We start from the raw sequence: 20,469 nt of genomic DNA, 5'->3' as shown, positions 1-20,469 counted from the left end.
CCAGCCTGGGTGACAGAGCAAGACCTTGTCTCTTAAAAAACATTTTTTTTTCTTATAAAAAATAAAGGTTTCTTCTGAGGTGATGAAAATGTTCTAAAATTGGCTGTACTGATGGTTGCACATTCTAAAAGCCATTGACTCCTACATTTTAAATGAATGAATTATACAGTATAGGAATTATATCTCAATAAGGCTATTTTTTTAAATGGGGCCCTGGCCGCACACCCCATGGGCTTACAGCCTACCAAGAAATACAGACCGGAGATGCAAAATTATAGCTGTGAGGACTGTTGTGATGGTGGCAGAGCACAAGGCCATGGGGACAGAACTGAGGGTCCTGCCTTAGTCCTGAGGCTCCGGAAGCTCCCAGGAGGAGGGGACAGCAAGCCTGAGCGCTGGAGGCCCACAGGACTGTCTTGGCAGGATGCTGGCAGCAGACTCCAGGCTGGGGCATCACAGCTGCCAGCTGGGCACGCAGCACGTGGCTGGGGCCTGTGAATGTGATTCCAGGGCCGCACATCTACATGCCGGGAAGGAGAGAAGGAAATGATGGATCTGAGATCTGAGAGCCTCATTCCCCACTTGAAGCCTCGTCACTCTGGACCTGGCCCTGGAGCCAGCTCCACTCCCTGCTGAGGACTAACTCAGAGCACCCTAGAGCCACAGGGATGCCCTGCCCTGTAGTCAGCAAACAGATTCCAAGGAGACTGGCCACCCCATCTCACAGATGGCTGCCCGAGGCCCAGGACACAGCCCACCTTTGTGTCGGGACTGAGATAAGAATGAAGGAGGAGAGGGAAGGAAGACTCCGTCCACTGCAGTGAGGCAGGCTCAGGGCCTGGGGACCATCCCCTTGGGACTTTGGTTCCAGAGTGCCCGGCCCCTGATAAGTGTCTGCTGGGCAGGGAGGCTGCCTGGAGCCATCCCGTAAGCACTACTCATCCCAGGAGTGTGCTCCCCCGCTCAGCCCTGGATGTGAGCACAGACACCAGGGCATCCCCTCCAGGACGCCCACCAGGGACTCCCCAGCATCGTGCAGCTGAGTCCCCATTCCCCCTTCCTCCCCAGGAGAGGAAACATTCAAAACAGGCGGGACAAAAGTGCCTCCTGGCGGTGGCTGGGACATCTGCATTCCATTCAACACAGCAAACACCTCCTTGAGTGTCTTCTGGGGTCAGCCCTGCACTGGGTGCTGGGATACAGAAGGAACAGGCCCTGGCCTCCTGCGCTGGTGAGAAAGAGAACTGTCTGTATGAAGCCAGAGCTTCACTGCACTCGGCTTGGCCTGGAGTCTCCTAACCCTAGCCCCTCCAGAGTGTACCAGTGAGGACAGGATGGGGAACAGCCCAGAGAGGCCTCGTGAGGCTGGGGGGACCTGGAGTGGAGCTCTGTGTTTCTGTGCCTGTCTCCACAGAAAGTCTCCCATTTCCTGGTCTTCTTCCTCCCAAAGCTCTCAAGTGCTCACCAGAGTTTCTCTCCCTCCCACACGGCCCCTCCTTGCTCCCCTGGCCCCTCCCTTGGGTGACTGCCCTTAATGGCCCTTCCTCACACCAGTCACATCTGTGGTCCCAGGTCCACCCACGACTGCCATGCTCCAGCCAGGGTCACCAAGTACCTAGAAAGAATCCTGGTAGGGGCTTGAATTGGGAAAATGGCTCTAGAAATGGCACCATGAGCAGAGGAGGGGGCGCTTGGGGTCACTGAACCTGGAAGACGCTGTCCTAGCCATCCTAGCACCTAAGTGCAATGCCAGGCACACATTAGCGTGTTGAAGCAAACTGAACTAGATGTCTACCAGGAGCAACGTTTTCACTCTGGACAGGTGATAGCCTTGTGGGCAATGTGAGACATTGCATTAAACCTGAAAAAATCATCCTGCCTGGAAGAAGTATTAGGGGTGGGTAGAAAACAAGAAGGGGGTGCTTTATCTCCCCTGGGGAGGTGTGTTCATTCATCTGAGAGGGGAGAGAGGAGGAGGTACTGGCGAGGGTAGACCTAGTCTCTCACACACACCCCCCTGCCCCTCAACCCACCCCTGCTGGGGGACTCCGAAGCTTCCTTTCCCAGCAGGAGCAGGTCTCAGCATGAAAACCTCCCCAGCCAGTGCCTCTCTCCAGCACAAACTCGTCCTCAGGCAAAACAGAAGCCCTCTGAAGACTTCTCAGCATCTGGGCTTCTTCCCCTGTCAACCCCTTTCCCACATACACACCCAGCCACAGTGCAAACAGGGTTGCCAGAACCTGCATGGCCAACCAGGATGTCCCCCTCCCTCACGCAGCGCTTCCCCTCCCTTTCCTCTACTCAGCGTTTCTGCCTCCTCCCTGCTCCACAGATAGCATCCTGATGACCCAGCAACCAGGCATAGTAATGCAGCCACAGAGCCTGGGCTCAGCCCGCAGGTCTCTGGAGTTACACTCAGGCTGACCGACAACAGCAAGAAGAAACTGTTGCAGCAGCAAAACCTCCCGCCCAGAGTTGCCAGGGCAACTCCACCCCCTCTCCCCACCTGCCACCCCCTAAAAAATGACTGAGGGTTGTGTTATGCATCGTCTGGCGAAATAATGCTTCCAAACTGCAAACTGCTGATGGCTACAGCTCATCACAGAGCAAGGGCTATGCTTGACTGGTCCCAATTACAGTTAAGCCCACCCCACCCAGCCTGATCAGGGTTGAGGGAAGCTGGGACATGGGACTGGAATGGCTAATGGGGTATGAATGTGTCTGCCACTGGAACGGGAAGGAGGCGGGTGTGGATGGGAACAGGGATGACAGTGTAGAAGTGAAGGGAGGATTGTGCAAAACAGAGAAGAAAAGGGAGGAAGGGAGGGAGGAAAGAGCAAGGGAAAGGAATGGAGTACAGTAGCAGCTGCCAGGCACTGCACAGTGCACATCCCAGGCACTTCCTATTCAATCCTCATCATACTATGAAATAGGGAATATTCCATATTTGTGAAGAAACTGAGGTTTAGAGGTTAAACAATTTCCCCAAGGTCTTTGGTATACCATAGGGGTGGAATGGACTACTAACATTATTTAGAATGGCCAATGTGTGCCAAAAATTGTTAATAAGCCGGTTGTATTTGGTTTTAAAGTTCTCTGCAGATAAGTTCCTCTAGTGCCTGCACCTGCAGCAGAACCTGGCCACCACCCTGCCCTTAGTATAGCACTATTCAAGATCATACTGCTACTTGGTGACAAATCTGAGTTTCACCCAGGTCCATCTGACTCTAAAATCGATATCATCTTCTGGGTCCCCAACAGGGTTCTCTAGGCAGGCCATCCCTCCCACTCCCTTCCCCTTCCACCTCCACCAGGCAGCCTCTGGTCCCCCTGCCCCAATCTCCTGGAACCCCTTGCCTGGCCTCAGAAGAGTGGGATGCCCTTTCATTCAAGTAGCCTGGCTCAAACCCCAAGAGGCTGGAGCTGGGGGACAAACCAGATCGGTTCTTGAGCTCTTGAGTTTCTGCACCACCATCCCCTCCTGGGCCATTCCTGTCCATTTGGGAACCTGGAGTCTCTTTTTCCTGAAATATCTGCAAAACCAAATGTCCAAGTTCCTGTTCTTCACACTCCCTGTTCCTTTCTCCTCCTGCTTTTAATCTTTGCAGCCTCTTCCATTCACTCAACGAAACTATACAGAATGCCCACCACGTGCCCCACTCTGAGCCCTGGGGACCCCTAACAGAGCAAAACGCACAGTGGTGTCTGCCTCCAAAAGCTTTGCTTCAGCCAGGGCAAGTCAACGACCACAGGCAAATCCATCCAGGGAGAGGACCTCAGATGGCTGTCAATGCTAAGGAGACGAGGAAGAGGGGCAGGCGTACAGGGAGGACAGGGAGTTTCCAATAGAAGCTGAGAGGATGACATATGAACAAAGCCCTGGAAGAGTCAAAGGACCCAACCATGCAGCTATTTGAGGAAAAAGGTTCCCAGCAGAGAAAACAGCAAGAGGGTAAGCATCCGAGGCAGGAGTCGTTCTGCCTGTTTGATGGACAGCCAGGATGCCCGAGTGGCTGGAACACAGTGGGCAGCAGGACAGGTGGAGGAGATGAAGTCAGGGAAGAGGGAGGCACACTGCATAGCGTCTTACAGGGCATTGACTCTGAGTGGGTGGGAAACCATGGGAGGAGTTTGGGCATGGAAATGGCATGATCTGACACATTTTTAAAGGATTGCTCTGTGCTGCTAAGAAAAGTCTGAAGGGGCAAGGGAGGAAGCTGGGAGACCAGCTGGGAGCATAGTTCAGAAGATGCTATGGGAAGAGATGAGCCTGGGCCAGCATGGGAGCGGCAGGATGGTGAGAAGGAATAGGAGTCTGGATATAGTTTGAAGAGAGAATTTGCCAATAAATTGAATGTGGGAAAAGGGAAATAAAAAACAGAGGACAAAAGGATGACTTCAAGATTTCTGGCGTGAACTATTGCAGAGATAGTGATGTTGGCAAGTGGAACATACTTAGTAGGAACAATTAGGAGAACAGTTTTGATTACAAAGTCAGCCCTGTATCTGTGGCTCCCAGCTTTGTGGATTCAACCAACTGCAGATTGAAACTATTCAAACAAAATTGCATCTGTGCTGAACAAATACAGACTTTTTTCTTGTCAATAGAGTATAACAACTATTTACATAGCATTTACATTGTATTAGATATTATAATCCAGTGATGATTTCAAGTATACAGGAGGATGTGTGTGGGTTACATGCAAATACCACAAAATTTTATATCAGAGGCTCAATGAGCATCCATGGATTTTGGTATCCACGGGGGGTCCTGGAACCAACTCCCTGGAGATATCAAGGGACGACTGTATAAAGTTTGAGAGGCTTATCTGATATCCAAATAGAGGCCAGTTAAAATATATGCGTGGCATTTAGGGGTAAGAGGGTCTGGGATGGAGATGTGCCTTGGCAGTCATGAATGGATAGATGGTATTTAAAGTTGTGAGTCTGTATAACGTCACCAAGGCAATGAGTCTAAAGAAGAGAATAGATACCCAAAGATTGAGCCAGGGACTCTTCAGTGTCTAGAGGTTGGGGATATGAGGAGGAACTGGCTAAGAAGGCTGGAAAGAGTGGCAAGAAATCGAGAGAGTGTAGTGTCTGAAAATCGAAAGAAGAATGTGTTTCAAGAGAAAGGGCATGGTCAGCTATGTGAAGAAAGTGAGGGCTGGGGACAGACCACTGAATTTAACATGGAGGCCACTGGTGATTTTGACGAGAAGTATGCACTTCTTATTGTTTTCCTGCTTCATTTCCCCCTTAAACATACATTCATTTCCTGATAGCTGGGAAAAAAAAAAAATACTGCACAAATGAGCTGTATGCTTCTGGTCAAAAGCATGTATACATCCCCTTCCAAGTAGAATTCCAAGCATCCCAAAGAATCTCAAGCATCCAGTCCAAGGACACACTAGAATAGAAGAAGTAAACACCAGCCTGGCTCAGGGTCCTAAAAGAGCTGCAATGTTGATAACAACGATAATATTCAGTTGCTGAGAACTTTTCCTTTTCTATCCAGATGTATATTGCTTTGTGTCTCTCTACCCTAACCAAAGATTCATCCATAATTCAAGGAACCTGAATGGACAGGCCTATAAATCACCCCTATGGTGTATTTTGGGGCTAAAAATCATGTAGTTAACTTTCTATACAGAAAATTTCCAACGCTCTGGCCTCAAATCATGCCACAAAGTGTTGACTGCTGAAAGTCCTCAAGATAAACATTCCACTGGGCACGGTGGTGCATGCCTGTAGTCCCAGCTACCTGGGAGGCGGAGAGGGGAGGATCACTTGAGCCCAGGAGTTCAAGACCAGCCTGGGCAACATAGATCCTGTCTCAAAAAAAAAAAATGTATTTTTTAGATAAATTTTCCCCCACTACCATGAAGATAGAGACTGTCTTTGTAATCTCTGTACCCTCAGCACCAAGCACACTGCTGGGTACATAGTAGGCACTCTAAAACTGTTGAATGAATGAATATCTCTGCGTGTCTCAAATCACAGATGTGTCTACACTAGCCCAAATGAACTTTACTGTAGATTCAACTCTTGTATAAACAGCCATATCAGATAAAACATGGCAGAAGGTTTTTTGATGATTTAATTGATTTACAGAAATGCAACAAACTGTATTTTCTCCATATCACTTCTTACTTGGAGATGTGCACACACCCCCACCTCTTTAGGGGGTTATATCTTCATGGATGCATCCTTTGTGAGCCTCTTGCTGGAGCTGTTGCCATCCTAACTTTCTGGTGGTTAGCCACACTTACAGTGAAAAAACTTATTGCATTTATGACCAAAGCAAATTAATGTCCCCATAATGGCAATTGTGGTGGACTTATAGGGAAAAATAGGACTTTAATGTTTATGTGTTTATGTGTTTTTAATGTTTATTGGTTTGCTGTTACAGTCCTCATCCCGATGAGACTAGGTGTGTCTGAGTTAACTCATTATCAAGGAGGTTATAGGCATGAAGAGTTTCTGCTAACTACCCAAGCTCATAAATGCCTGCAAATGGATTTTTTCCTTTTTATGGGGCCAAGCCTCAGATCACCATACGCATAAAAGCGGTGCAAGGGATCCACTGGCCTCAGAGGGACTCCCAGCTCCAGCTTGCCCATTCTACACTCGCTCTTTCGCTCCCAACCAGGAAGCCACCATGTCTTGCCGCTCCTACCGAGTCAGCTCTGGTCACCGGGTGGGCAACTTCAGCTCCTGCTCAGCAATGACACCGCAGAACCTGAACCGCTTCCGGGCCAACTCTGTCTCCTGCTGGAGTGGGCCCAGCTTCCGGGGCCGTGGCAGCTTTGGTAGTCGGAGTGTCATCACCTTTGGATCATACCCACCCAGGAGAGCAGCTGTCGGCCCTTGGCCTGTCCGCTGTGGAGTCGGCTTTGGTGCTGGCTGTGGGATGGGTTTTGGTGATGGGAGAGGTGTTGGTCTGGGGCCTGGGGCTGGCAGCTGTGTTGGTCTGGGCTTTGGAGCTGGCAGTGGCATTGGCTATGGCTTTGGCGGCCCTGGCTTTGGCTACAGAATTGGAGGAGTTGGAGTCCCAGCAGCCCCATCTATCACAGCTGTGACTGTGAACAAGAGCCTGCTGACCCCCCTCAACCTGGAGATTGACCCCAATGCCCAGAGGGTGAAGAAGGATGAGAAGGAGCAAATCAAGACCCTTAACAACAAGTTTGCCTCCTTCATTGACAAGGTACCTATGATAGCTGAATCTCTGGGTCTAGGAATATGACAGCCAAAATGCACTAGAGTGCCCTTTCCTTTAAAAAGAACTACTGGCCCAGTTCTGGGGACTTGACCTTGACCTCAGATCTTTCAAGTGCCTACCTCAGGCATTGTGGTGCACTTTCTGGGTTGCTCTGCTGCAGAGCAAGGCCAAGCCAGAGGACGTGCTGCATGGTGGGATAGACTCAGACAGTGGTGACATCTTCTGGAGGACAGAGGAGCATCCAGCCAAACTCGAGGGCATCTCGACAAACTAAGATGTTCCATCTGGTCACTTAGAAATGTCTCTGAAACAGACTGGAAACACTGGGACTTTAGCCAGGTGTTGGCTGGTATATATTTAAGAGATTTTATTCTTTGAGATTCTTTTGTTCCTTATGAAGTTTTCATAGTTTCTGAGGCTGAGTGGCCTCATCTGTCCAGGCTTAGAAAAGTAGAGAATGGAGTTGAGTAATTAAAAAAAAAGAAGAAGAATTCACACCCCCTCATGGGGTATCAAAATTCGGCCAAGTTGCTTAGATTCAGGGAAATTGTAGGGAATGACCACTGGTAGTCACTGGTCTCCAGGGAGATAAGTGGGAACAGTGATGAGGATAACCCAGAAGAACTAACAGCCCACACATCATATCTATGTGGAGATGAAATGGTTATGTCTGAGAATGGAGGAGAACCTCTGTGAGTTTTGGGTTCTTCCTCTCTAAAATGAGAGGCTGGGGTAAAGGATCTATAAGTTATCTTCCAGCTTTACACATCTCAGCCAATGGAGTATCTGAGATGTTGGATAGGACTTACAATCTGAGAATTCCCACCTTCTAGTACCATATCCCACCCCAAATGTAGTTTACTCTGCTCCTCATTCTCTGCTAGGGATGCCTGGTATCAGTTTTCAGATATAGGAAAACCCCAGCTTAAATAGAACCAACTCTTCCAACTTCCTGATGTACAGGTGTATCCCTTTCTTAGAGGCTAGATAGGGGAATGGTACTGAAGTGCTACGGTTCAAAACCCCATATTGGTAACTAGGCCTAACTGAGCACAAGGAAGGAGTCACAACCTGCCCTTCCAGCTTCTGCTGAGTTAGTGGAGGAATGAAAGTCAGCAGAGGAGAGAACCCTGTCGACATGTGGTCAAGTCATCGCTGGCCATCTCAAGAGCTTGGTCAAGGCATGAACCCTACCAAGCACTTCAAATGCCATTTCTGTGCCCTGTGGATTTAGGTGCGGTTCCTAGAGCAGCAGAATAAGCTCCTAGAGACCAAGTGGAGCTTCCTCCAAGAGCAGAAATGTGTCAGGAGCAACCTGGAGCCACTCTTTGAGAGCTACATCACCAACCTGCGGAGGCAGTTGGAGGCGCTGGTCAGCGACCAGGCCCGGCTCCAGGCTGAGAGGAACCACCTGCAGGATGTCCTTGAGGGCTTCAAGAAGAAGTGAGTGACATCTGAGCTGCACAGACCAATGACAGGCCTGGGCTGGCCCCAGAATCAGCTGCCAAGCTCAGATGAGAGCAGCTGGAAGGATCAGGGTTGAATGCTGGTTACCACATCAAGCCTGGGGACAGGGGTGGGGGGTAGTGATATGTGAACAGAGAGGAGGAGGCCCTGCTGAGGAAAACGGTGCCCATGTTTAGCATCTTTTTCAGTTGGGCCCTACTTGCTCTATAGTCAAGTGCAATAATCCTACATCATTTCTATCAGAGGAACAAAGCAATAGACCAAGTTTTCAGATCCCAAACCCATGTTAAGAAAGTGGAATGGCTTTGGAGAAACTGAGAGGCACTGGCTTATGAAAGGTCATGAAGATGAGACAGAGGAGACGATGTTATAGCATTCAGATAGCAGTAGGGAACCATGCTCCTGCATGAACTGAGAGGTCTTGTGAGGTTCACTGGGGAGTTGGGAGTAACTGCCTCTCAGTTCAGAGCAAGAACTCGCCCTCTTAACTTTTGTCATCAGGTATGAAGAGGAAGTGGTATGTCGGGCCAATGCTGAGAATGAGTTTGTGGCTCTGAAGAAGGTAAGGGGTAACCACAGCCCTGCCCAACTTCTCCTCTGGACTAGCAAATGTTCTCAAGACTCCCCAGGAAACTGCCAAGGCAGCCCTGTGGAGTCTGGGACTACTCACACCACCAAGACAGTGGAACCTCAGAGATAACAAGAGATTTCCTACAAAGTTCAGGTTCAGCCTCAGATTCTTTAGGATTGGGTCACATGTGAGCAGAGGTATGAAAAGATGACCTAAGTATCTTGGATTGTCTAGATTTTCTTTGCCTCTAACTGAACATCAGAAAATGTCTAGCAGCCCTGGGGGAAATGTTGGCATTATAATAGGGAAAAGAGTAAAAGTCACTGAGCTTCACTTCTATGCAGCGACCTTACCATCTGTGGGAAGTGGCTGCCTCTTTGCCCCCATCTCCAGACCCGGGTGGGAAGGTGAAACAGTGGCCAGGCGATGAGTATTTATCCTTCTCTCTTTTATACAGGATGTGGATGCAGCTTTCATAAATAAGTCTGATCTCGAGGCCAACGTGGATACCCTAACTCAGGAAATTGACTTTCTAAAAACCCTTTACATGGAGGTGAGGGCTCCTTCTCTAGGGCACCCAAGGAGATCAATGCTTGGCCCGGACTCCCTGAGGGCTTAGTCTGGGCTAGCATATTTTCAAACATTTACTATAATATAGCTTTCCTCTCACTCAAATCTGTATGCTGTATATGCCAATGTATCCTCAAATGGGGAAGGGAAGGTGAGCAGGCTTTTCAGCAGTCGGATGCAGGTCAAACTCCCTGGATCTATGATCCAACTCCTTATTTGCCCATTTAAAGACTGAGATCTAGAAATATCACTTCCTGTGTACTGACCAGAAGACTGAAAAATTGATTTGCCAGGAGAGGTGAGAAAAAATGTGTTTGACCTAATTAGCCAAACCAGCTGTCTTTTGCTTCATAAGCAAACTGTCCAGTCTGGTATAGGCCCAGCCAGAGCTGAATTGCTAGCTCTAAGTGAAGAGACTGAGGAAAGCCTCCTCTGGAATTCTATTCGCAGGCCAGTCCCAAGCCCCTTGGTTCTTCTATTAAGGGCCTGGGATATAGGAATTCCTAGACCACCATGTGCTAAAATATTGTCAGATCTCAATGGTCTGTGACCAGCCCAGGCACTTTGCAGATAATCTAAGAAAATCTAAGCCCTAGAAAAGCTCCCACTTTCTTCCACCATGTTTTTAGGTCCCCATGGTTTTAATACTCACTGAGCAAAGTAGTGTGTTAAAGGGATGTCTCTGAGTAGATCACAAGAGTTCTAAAGTCAGCCTGAGATAGTTCTCAGGCATGTCTTTTTCTTTATCATCAATTTAGATGGTCTTGCCTTTTTACGAACCAATAAGTGATGCTCTCTGCCCATGACACCACTTCCTGGGCACCCTGTGGCAGAGTCCCAGCTACTAAATGAGACTCTAAGCACATCTGTCTCCCCAATCCTCCAACACAGGAAATCCAGTTGCTGCAGTCACACATCTCAGAGACATCGGTCATTGTGAAGATGGACAACAGCCGTGACCTGGACCTTGACGGGATCATCGCTGAGGTCAAGGCCCAGTATGAGGAAGTGGCCAGGCGCAGCCGGGCTGATGCTGAGGCCTGGTACCAGACCAAGGTGGGCAGTGGAGGCTGGGGAAGGGATGGAGGCAGCTCTGAGGATAAGACTCATATATAATAGAGCGGGCCCAGGGAGGTTTGAGGCCCCCAACTCAGTGGGGGCTGTGATCTTGACCTGACCTTTGAACCCTCAAAATACCTTCCCCTCTCCCCAGTATGAAGAGATGCAGGTGACAGCTGGCCAACACTGTGACAACCTGCGCAACACACGGAACGAGATCAACGAACTGACCCGCCTGATCCAGAGGCTGAAGGCAGAGATTGAGCACACCAAGGCTCAGGTGGGCAAAGGAAAGGAGGGAAAGCCTCAGATGAGGGAGAACCAGGGCCTCAGGTTTTGGGAACCCCCAAGTCTAATGAGGTAAGAGAGACCATCAAGATCCAGAAACCAAGGAATGGAGGGTCCAGTTCAGGAAGGCTTTCTGAGGCTTTCTGGAGGATAAAAATACGGAAGGGAAGGAGAGCTTCCCACACAGAAGTAAAGGGCTAGGGCAGACCCAGCAGGGAAGGTGGTACAGAAAGAATAAGATTACCCTCTAGATGCCATGGCTCTGAAGCAGCTGAAATCAGGAGGGACAAAGTCAGTGGGGATGGAAACAAAAGAGCAATGCCCTACCCCATAGTGACATCAAACTACAGGATCTCCAGTGCCCTGGAAAGCAACCACCACGGGGTCCATCCCTGCCTTGGTCCCAGGCTATGTTCCCACTAAGAGGGGCAGTGTTTCTAACCCAACCTGGGGATGCCCTGGCACTGCCGAAGCCTACTTGCAAACTGCCTTCCCTGCAGCGTGCCAAGTTGGAGGCTGCAGTGGCTGAGGCTGAGCAGCAGGGCGAGGCGACCCTCAATGACGCCAAATGCAAGCTGGCAGACCTGGAGTGTGCCCTGCAGCAGGCCAAGCAGGACATGGCACGGCAGCTGCGCGAGTACCAGGAGCTGATGAATGCCAAGCTGGGCCTGGACATCGAGATCGCCACCTACAGGCGCCTGCTGGAGGGCGAGGAGAGCCGGTGAGTGCTCTCAGTCCAGCAGGAGAGTGAAGTCAGACTTAGGCATCTAGAAAGATTAAGGGAGAGAAGGGGACAGTGAAGAACTGCAGAAATACTTAGTCTTTAAAGATGACAATACCTTCTCTGCAAACATTAGTTGCATTGCCCTTGTGAGGGAGTTAGAAGAAGGCTCTAGATCTGTGACTTTCAAATGCAAGTCTAGACAAGCGTCACTAGAATCATTAGTAATTTTGCTAAAATTACTACTAATGATAAATTTCCTTAAATATTTTAATTTAATGGTTTTGGGATAGGGTCTAAGAACGTGTAGTTTTTCAACACTTCCCAGATGTGTGTATAACCAGGGGTGAGAACCACTGCTCCACAGATCTGCTCAGACAAGAAAGCCCTTTTTATGGCAAAGAGGTTTTCAGTAAATAATAGTGCATGTGAAATGATTTGTTTCTTTCCCTTTCCAGGCTCTGTGAAGGTGTTGGACCAGTAAACATATGTAAGAAACTTGTTTTTTCCTCTTCACACATTTCTCTCCTCTTCAAACTTCCTTTAAACTCAGGCCCACACTGGGGTCAGGAGGCGTCCTAGATGGCCGGTCTAACCACGACAGTCAGGGGAGCTGGGACCATCCAGCCCTGGACAGGGAGCACCTTCTTAGCTGAGGTCTGAGATCTCCCCAGAGCCTGCCTTCTCCAGAGCGAAACATTCGCAAAGGTTTGCAAGGCCTCCAAAGTGGAGGACAGCCAGCATTTTTGCTTTGAGTGGCCTTGTCCTTCAAGGGAAATATCTAGGGGACTTAGAAGGAATGGGAAGGCCTCTGCCAAGGGAGACTCTCATCCCCTGATGGCAAGGAATGCAACAAGGCCGAATGGAAATCTCCCCACCATCGATGCCCTGCATGCTTTGGGCACGGCAGGCTGGGGACACTGGCAAGGCAAGACCCAGCCCCTGCTCTCTAGAAATAGAATCTTCTTGAGAAGATGAGTCCTAGCTCATCACCTAGGTTGATGGTGGTCAACCTAACCCTGGAAGGATCCCTGGGGAGAAGAGCAGATATTGGCATCCCTGTTTTGCCCACTCAGAGAAAGTACATGATTTGCCAGAACTCATAAGGTGAACCAGATTTCAAACCCAGATTTCTGACTCCAAAAACACAAATGAACACTGACGTGTAGTGGAACCAAGTGCTAAACTGGGTGGGTCAGACAGTCAGAGCTACATGTACTTGGAAGAGAGTGTCCCTTCCCACTCCCATGGAGGCAGGGAGTGAGCAGGGGAAGCTGCAGGCAATGGCTTTCTGCAGGAGGTCAAGCCTGAGTGAACTTCGTGGATGGCAGGAAGGATTCTGGGAAAGAAGAAAGGACAGGAAAGAGTGTGCCCCTCCCTGGATGGGGCTGGTCTAGCAATCGTTGGATTTGAGTCCTGAGGTATGGAGGTGTGTCCAGAGGAGAGCAGAGGGCTACAGAGCACAGCCACCAGTGGGCCAGGAAAGAGGTGACAAGGGACTAGTGTTGGAGGAGTTTCCTGTGTGCTGGGCTGGGGGAAATGTGGAGACCACCAAGCGGCATAATACAACCGGAAGATAAAAGGCCCATGGCTTTATGGAATCTATTGCTCCAGCTGTCTGGATAATCCAGCTCACTACCTACATCTCACAACCCAATTTGACGTTAGCCATATATAAATGAGTCAACCTATGGATGTATGCAAACATCTGGGGAACTGGACGAATTCATCATTTTAATCTGGATGTTTGATTTTAATGTAGTCACAGTCTTTGAGCCATCCAGACAAGAGAGGGAAAAAGTGTATACGGACGGTGTAGACAATAGGGACCACTTCTCCAGATGCCACAACCCTGCCCCAACTCCCTCCCCATCAGACCCGGAGGTGCAGCCCAGGGGTAGCGTGGAGGTGGAGGGCCCTGGTGTTGGCAGCTTGCCTGATGCTTTCTTTCTCCACAGCCATCAGCAGCTCCCGGGGAGGCCTGGTGTGCGGGCCTGAGCCTTTGGTTGCCAGCTCCACCCTCTCCCGCAGCGGGGTCACCTTCTCAGGCAGCAGCAGCGTCTGTGCCACCAGTGGTGTCCTGGCTTCCTGCAGCCCGAACCTGGGTGGAGCCCGGGTCGCCCCGGCCACTGGGGACCTGCTGAGCACTGGTACCAGGAGTGGCTCCGTGCTCATCAGCGAGGCCTGTGTCCCCAGCGTCCCCTGCCCCCTGCCCACCCAGGGGGGCTTCAGCAGCTGCAGTGGCGGCCGCAGCTCCAGCGTCCACTTTGTATCCACCACCACCTCCCGCCGGACCAAGTACTGAGAGCCCAGCCCCAGACAGCTGCTGCCCAGAGAAGAAGCAGCTCCACGGCTCCCGCTTCTGCCCCCAGGGTTCATGGGCTCTGGGCTTGAGGGTCTCCAGCTCTCTTTCCTGCCAGGAAGCCACCCCTTAGCTCTCCCCCGGCTGTTCTGCCTGGCCCCATGTCCTCTTGGAGGATTTTTCTGCCATGTAGATGCTCCATTAGCAGTTCCAGCCAAGCTGGCTTCTCCCTGCTTCCCAGTTTCTTTCCTTTGGATCACTTCTCTCCCTGTCAGCGACAGGCTGGAGAAAGGCACATTCAGTGCCATAACAACAATCCACCCAGTGCCCTCACCACCCGTGGCTTCGGGTTAATTTGGAGTTGACTGTTCACACCGCAGGCATCCTTAAGTCCACATCCTTCACTTCCTTCCCCTTCCTTTCCCTGGTAGGAAAAGGTTCTTTCCTTCTCTCCCTGATCCAGGGGATCCCAGTCTTTGGTGGCCCCGGGCTCCCTAAGCCCCGAGATGGCTCTTCTCCCAGTGGCTTCTGTCCTGCTGTTTCTCTTCCTGCGTTGTTGGTGTAACTCCGGCATGCAAGTCCACAAGGTGGGGTGCAGGTGGACAGGCGGGCTCTGCAATGCTCCCCGTACTCCTGCCCCTGCACATGGTATGAGGCCCAGCCCTGTCCACTGCAGGGTTGTGTCTGCAAGCTCCAAGGAGGCCTGGGGGCTGGGTGGGGTGGGCTGCCTGTGTGCGCTGCTCTTTGTGTTCCTGGGTTTTCAATAAACTTGCCAAGCTCATCTCATAGGGACTCTGGCCTCTCCTTCTGGATCACACTGGGGTTGGGGGAGTTGCCTCCTAGACCCCACCGGATCACAGCCCACCAAGCTGAGGTGGGGCAAAGACTGGTGTCCTGGGCACAGGGAAGACACTGAGGAAAGAGGGCCCAGGCCCTTCCCTGGAGGGACTCACAATTCTGCAGGGCATAGGAGAGGTAGCAAAGGCTCCAAAAACAAGTGCCAACCGGCCCACTGCCCACTTCCCCCCACCACCGGGAATAGCCTTGTGCCCAGAGGCACCCTCCCATGACCAAAGTGAACCCTTCCATCTGTAGTTTCCCAGGTCTCACCCACCCTCAGTTCCCCCAGTTCATTATAGGTCCTTCCTGGTCTTTCTGTTCCCACTCGTGTCTCCATCCAACTCATTCATCACAATGCTGCTCGAAAGGCCTTTCTCACATAAAAAACTGACTGTGGTTCCCTCCAGCTCATATCCCTCAGTAGCTCCCCACTGCCTCCCAGAAATAGCCCACGCTCCTTAACATGGCATACAAGCCCTGTGTGATCTGCCCATAGACTTCCACGCCCAGCCATCCCCTCCACACAGCCCACTGCCCATCTCTCATCTTTTGTCTGTTCATCCAACGAACATTTGAGAAGTGTCTACCACGTACCAGGCATGATGCTGGGAAAATGGTAATGGACAAGATTCAATCCCAACCCTCGAAGAGCTTACAGTTCTGTCTGATAGATGGACAAGTGCACAAGCACTTGACTCAATATGTTAAGTACTATATTATGAGTAGAACTCATGCTGTACTACCCAAACAAGAGGCCCAACCCAGACTTGGGGCATCATTAAACACTTCCTGAAGGATATAATGTCCCAGCAGAGATGTGAAGGATGATGAATTAGCCATACTAAGAAGGAAGAAGTGTCCCAAGCAGAGGCAACAACAGCATGTGCAAAAACCCAGACGCTGGAGAGAGCAGAAGCTTGACAATTTGCCTGGAGTTGAAATTGACCATGACTATAGCATAGAGTGCAAGACATAGCATCAGGTGGTGACAGGAGTCAGCCAAGGCACAGTCATGAACAGCACAGCTCCATTGGGGTGCATGTCTCATAGTAGGAATGGTTTTCTGGTCAGCCTCACTCCAAGACAGTTCTTCTGAGGGAGCAGGAAGCACGTCTCGCATTTTTGTATGTTCTGCATTGCCAAGACCCCAGCCAGCACTCTGAGGATGTAGAGGTTGCCTTGCTCATAGCCTCAGGCCCTGCCTGATGGTGGGGTCACCAGCCACTAGCCCTCCTGCTTCCAGGAGCTCATGACTTCCCACTTCATCTTCTATGTGCAAAGTCACACACACCCCTTGGGGGCAATTTTAGTATTTGTCATTTTCAAAGTCATTGATGGGCCCATAACAAAAAGAAGTAGACAAAGGAGAGTCAATAACTTGAAGATAGATCAATAGAAATTATCCAATCTGAAGAATAAAGAGAAAATAAGATCTTTAAAAAGTTTTTTTTAAGCTAGAGAAAAATAACACATTACATATAGGAGAATAACTGTTCAAATTATCATAGATTTCTCATTAGAAACCATGAAAGACAGACGACGGTGGCACAACACATTTGAAGTGCCGAGGGCGGTGGAGGCAGGGAAGGACTGTAAACACAGAATTCTACAGCCAGCAAAAGCCTCCTTCAGAAGCCAAGGCAAAAAGAAAACAAAACCAACAATGAATCAAAAAGACATTCTCAGATGAAGGAAAACTAAGAGAATTTGCCATCTGCAGACTTGCTCTAAAAGGAAACAATGTCAGAGGAAAACATAATTTCAGGAATGAAGGAAGAACAACAGAAACGGTAAATATCTGGGTAAATATAAATTTTATTTTTGTTTCTTTTATGTTCTTTAAAATATATGACTATTGAAAATAAAAATGATAACTGTTGGTGGGGTTTTAATTTATGTAGACGCAATATCTATGATGACTATCACATAAATGGGGGAAGGCAAATGTAAGTGATAACATATTACCTCTAAGTAAACTGTGAAAAAGTAGATTACATACATTGTATCTCTAGAGTAGCCACTAAAAAATAACACATAGAGATATACTCAAAAATCAATAGAGGTCAGGCGTGGTGGCTCACGCCTGCAATCTCAACACCGTAGGAGACTGAGGCAGGAGCATCACTTGAGCACAGAAGTTCGAGACCAGCCTGGGTAATATCAGAAGACCCTATCTCTGCAATAATAATAATAATAATAATAATAATAATAATAGAGTTTTTAAAGTCATAGATCAAAAGAAAAAAACTTAATATCTAAATAATCCAAAGAAGATAAAAAAGAAGAAATAGAGAAACATACATCAGAAGGGCCAAAAAGAACACAAATAATAAGATCACAGAACTTGAATAAAACAATATTAATAATTACATATAGCATAAATGGTCGAAACACACTGTCAGGGAGAAAAAGCTTTCCTTTATCCACTTAGTTTTAGTGCTTGGAGTCTGTGAATTAAAATGACAAAAGACAGATTAACAGAAGGAAAGTTTAATGGCTACTGTCACTGTCTTTGGTAATTTGTGTCACTATCAATCAACCTCATTTAATTGACATTTATAGAGCACACCACCTCAAACAGAAAAATACACATTCTTTTCAACTGACAACAGGGAACATTCACCAAGATAGACATTGTAAATTATGTAGCCAGTCCTGCCTGAATAACTCTACATCTAGTATGTGTGCACTGAATGTACAGTTTTAAACCTTCCCACAAAGAAGAATTCAGACCTAAGCATTTTCACTTGTGAATTCTACCAACATTTAAGGAAGAATTCAACCCAGACTCTTCCAGAAAACATAAGAGGAGGGAAAACGTCTCAATTCCTCTTGAGACTAGCATTACCCTGATACCAAAACCAAGTAACATTATAAGAAAAGAAAGCTATAAACTAGTATCCTTAATGAACAGAAATGAAAAAATCTTCAGCAAGGCATTAGTAAAGTAAGCACAGTAACAAATGAAAGGATAGTATATCATAACCAATGAGAGTTTAGCCTGGGAATGCAAGGCTGTTTCAACTTTCAGAAGTCTATTAATGTAATTCATGATATCAACAGACTAAATAGAAAAAACAATATAATTATCTTGATAGATGCAGAAAAAGCGTTTGACAAAATTTAACATCCATTCTTGGCTTAAAAGAGAGAGAACTCGGCCGGGCGCGGTGGCTCAAGCCTGTAATCCCAGCACTTTGGGAGGCCGAGGCGGGCGGATCACGAGGTCAGGAGATCGAGGCCATCCTGGCTAACACAGTGAAACCCCGTCTCTACTAAAAAAATACAAAAAACTAGCCGGGCGACGTGGTGGGCGCCTGTAGTCCCAGCTACTCGGGAGGCTGAGGCAGGAGAATGGCGTAAACCCGGGAGGCGCAGCTTGCAGTGAGCTGAGATCCGGCCACTGCACTCCAGCCTGGGCAGCAGAGCGAGACTCCGTCTCAAAAAAAAAAAAAAAAAAAAAAGAGAGAGAACTCTCAGCAAACTAGAAATTGAAGGGGACTTCCTTAGCTTGGCAAATGGAATCCGGAAAAAAAAAAACCTACAGCTGACAGCATACTTAATGGTAAAAGACTGAATGCTTTCTCTCTAAGATTAGATACAAGATAAAAAAGTCTGCTTACACCACTCTTAGTATTGTAAAAGCTGTCCCGGCCATTGAACTAAGGCAAAAAATATACAGGTCGGACATTGCGGAAGACAGTGTGGCGATTTCTCAAGAATCTAAAACTAGAAATACCATTTGACCCAGCCATTCCATTACTGGGTACATACCCAAAGGATTATAAATCATGCTGCTATAAAGACACATGCACATGTATGTTTATTGTGGCACTATTCACAACAGCAAAAACTTGGAACCAACCCAAATGTCCATCAATGATAGACTGGATTAAGAAAATGTGGTACATATACACCATGGAATACTATGCAGCCATAAAAAAGGATGAGTTCATGTCCTTTGTAGGGACGTGGATGCAGCTGGAAACCATCATTCTGAGCAAACTATCACAAGAACAGAAAACCAAACACCACATGTTCTCACTCATAGGTGGGAACTAAACAATGAGAACACTTGGACACAGGAAGGGGAACATCACACACTGGGGTCTGTTGTGAGGTAGGGGGAAGGGAGATATACCTAATTATTAGGAAATATACCTAATGTAAATGACGAGCTAATGGGTGCAGCACACCAACATGGCACATGTATACATATGTAACAAACCTGCAGGTTGTGCCCATGTACCCTAGAACATAAAGTATAATTTTTTTAAAAAATTGACTCTTCCAATCTGAGGACATAGACTAGTACTCCTTTTGGCTAAATTTTTCAATAAAGTTTTATTATTTTCCTCAGAGGAAAAAATATATAGAGAGAGGTTGGAAAGCAAGAAATACAGCTCAGAAGTCATCAGTTTCTATATAGAAAATTCTAAGAAATCTTTTTTTAAAAATCTACTAGAGCTAATAAGTGACTTTAGGAAGGTTGCAGGATGCAAGGTCAATATACAGAAATCAATTGTATTTCTAGACACCAGCAATGGAAATTTAAAAAATTGTTGAAGTATCATTTCCAATAGTACCATTTAATTCCAAAGGATGAATACTTAGGCATAAACCTTTAAAAAGTATGTGAGAATCTGTATGCTGAAAACTACAAAACATTAATGAAAGAAATCAAAGAAAACTTAAATAAATGGAGAGGTATACTGTGTTCACGAACTGGAAGACTCAATATTATTAATATGTCAGTTATCTCCCAAAGATGACATAGGGGTCAAACCCATGGACAAGGGCACAGGCAGACCTGAGTTCAATCCCAGGTCTTCCACTTACTGGCTGCATGACAAAAGGTAACGAGAGGTAACAATAATAATTAACATATGTTGAACTGAGTAGTGTTCCAAATAATTCTCACAGGTTAGCTCATTTTATTCTTTCAATATCCTTAGGTGGTAGGTGCTTTTATTATTTGCCATTTGACAGATGACAAAACTGAGGCCCAGAGAGGTTAAATATGTGGTGAAGCACAGGAGCTCTGGCTCCTGAGCCCAGGCTCACCATCACTGTGCTGTTCTGCCTATCATGTAATCTCAATATGCCTCTTGCCTCATTTGTAAAATGGAAAAAATACGTCCTACCTCAAAGACATGTGGGGATGACACACAATGATAATCCAAGGTGCTTGGCACTCAACCTGGCACACAGTGGGTACGCAATTGCTTCAGCAGTGGTGGTGGTGGTGGTGGCTTTTCTCTTTTATCAATGAACAATAGCTTTGTCAGCAGCTCAGCCACTCCAGTACCAACCATAGGTGGATGCAGAAGCATCAGGGACTGTCTCCAGCTTCCAAAGCTCTGGAAACCAGAGCCAGCTGCAGGCAGATCCCTGGCCTTCTCTGCTTCTGCCACAACTGAACTGCTGCC

General features: G+C 48.0%; 1 protein-coding gene across 1 annotated transcript; it reads left to right on the top strand.

The window, feature by feature from the left end:
• Positions 1 to 6,594: 6,594 nt before the first annotated feature.
• On the top strand, positions 6,595 to 14,763 carry KRT84 (keratin 84). Its single transcript, XM_008003331.3, has 9 exons — positions 6,595 to 7,207; positions 8,457 to 8,665; positions 9,191 to 9,251; positions 9,718 to 9,813; positions 10,722 to 10,886; positions 11,044 to 11,169; positions 11,678 to 11,898; positions 12,357 to 12,388; positions 13,857 to 14,763. Exons 1-9 carry the CDS (start codon positions 6,662 to 6,664, stop codon positions 14,201 to 14,203), a joined length of 1,803 nt encoding a protein of 600 aa, XP_008001522.3. The 5' UTR covers positions 6,595 to 6,661; the 3' UTR covers positions 14,204 to 14,763.
• Positions 14,764 to 20,469: the final 5,706 nt, after the last annotated feature.

The sequence above is a fragment of the Chlorocebus sabaeus genome, chromosome 11 (genome assembly GCF_047675955.1).
Source record: "Chlorocebus sabaeus isolate Y175 chromosome 11, mChlSab1.0.hap1, whole genome shotgun sequence".
NCBI lineage: Eukaryota > Metazoa > Chordata > Mammalia > Primates > Cercopithecidae > Chlorocebus > Chlorocebus sabaeus.
Note: the sequence above shows the minus strand (reverse complement) of the source record. Positions and strands in the feature narration are given on the sequence as shown.

Excerpts from the sequence above, each read along its gene's own strand:
- KRT84 (XM_008003331.3), top strand. The coding sequence starts at position 6,662 with ATGTCTTGCCGCTCCTACCGAGTCAGCTCTGGTCACCGGGTGGGCAAC. Across the intron at positions 8,666-9,190 it reads CTTGAGGGCTTCAAGAAGAA|GTATGAAGAGGAAGTGGTAT; the intron begins GTGAGTGACATC and ends TTTTGTCATCAG. Across the intron at positions 11,899-12,356 it reads CTGGAGGGCGAGGAGAGCCG|GCTCTGTGAAGGTGTTGGAC; the intron begins GTGAGTGCTCTC and ends TTCCCTTTCCAG.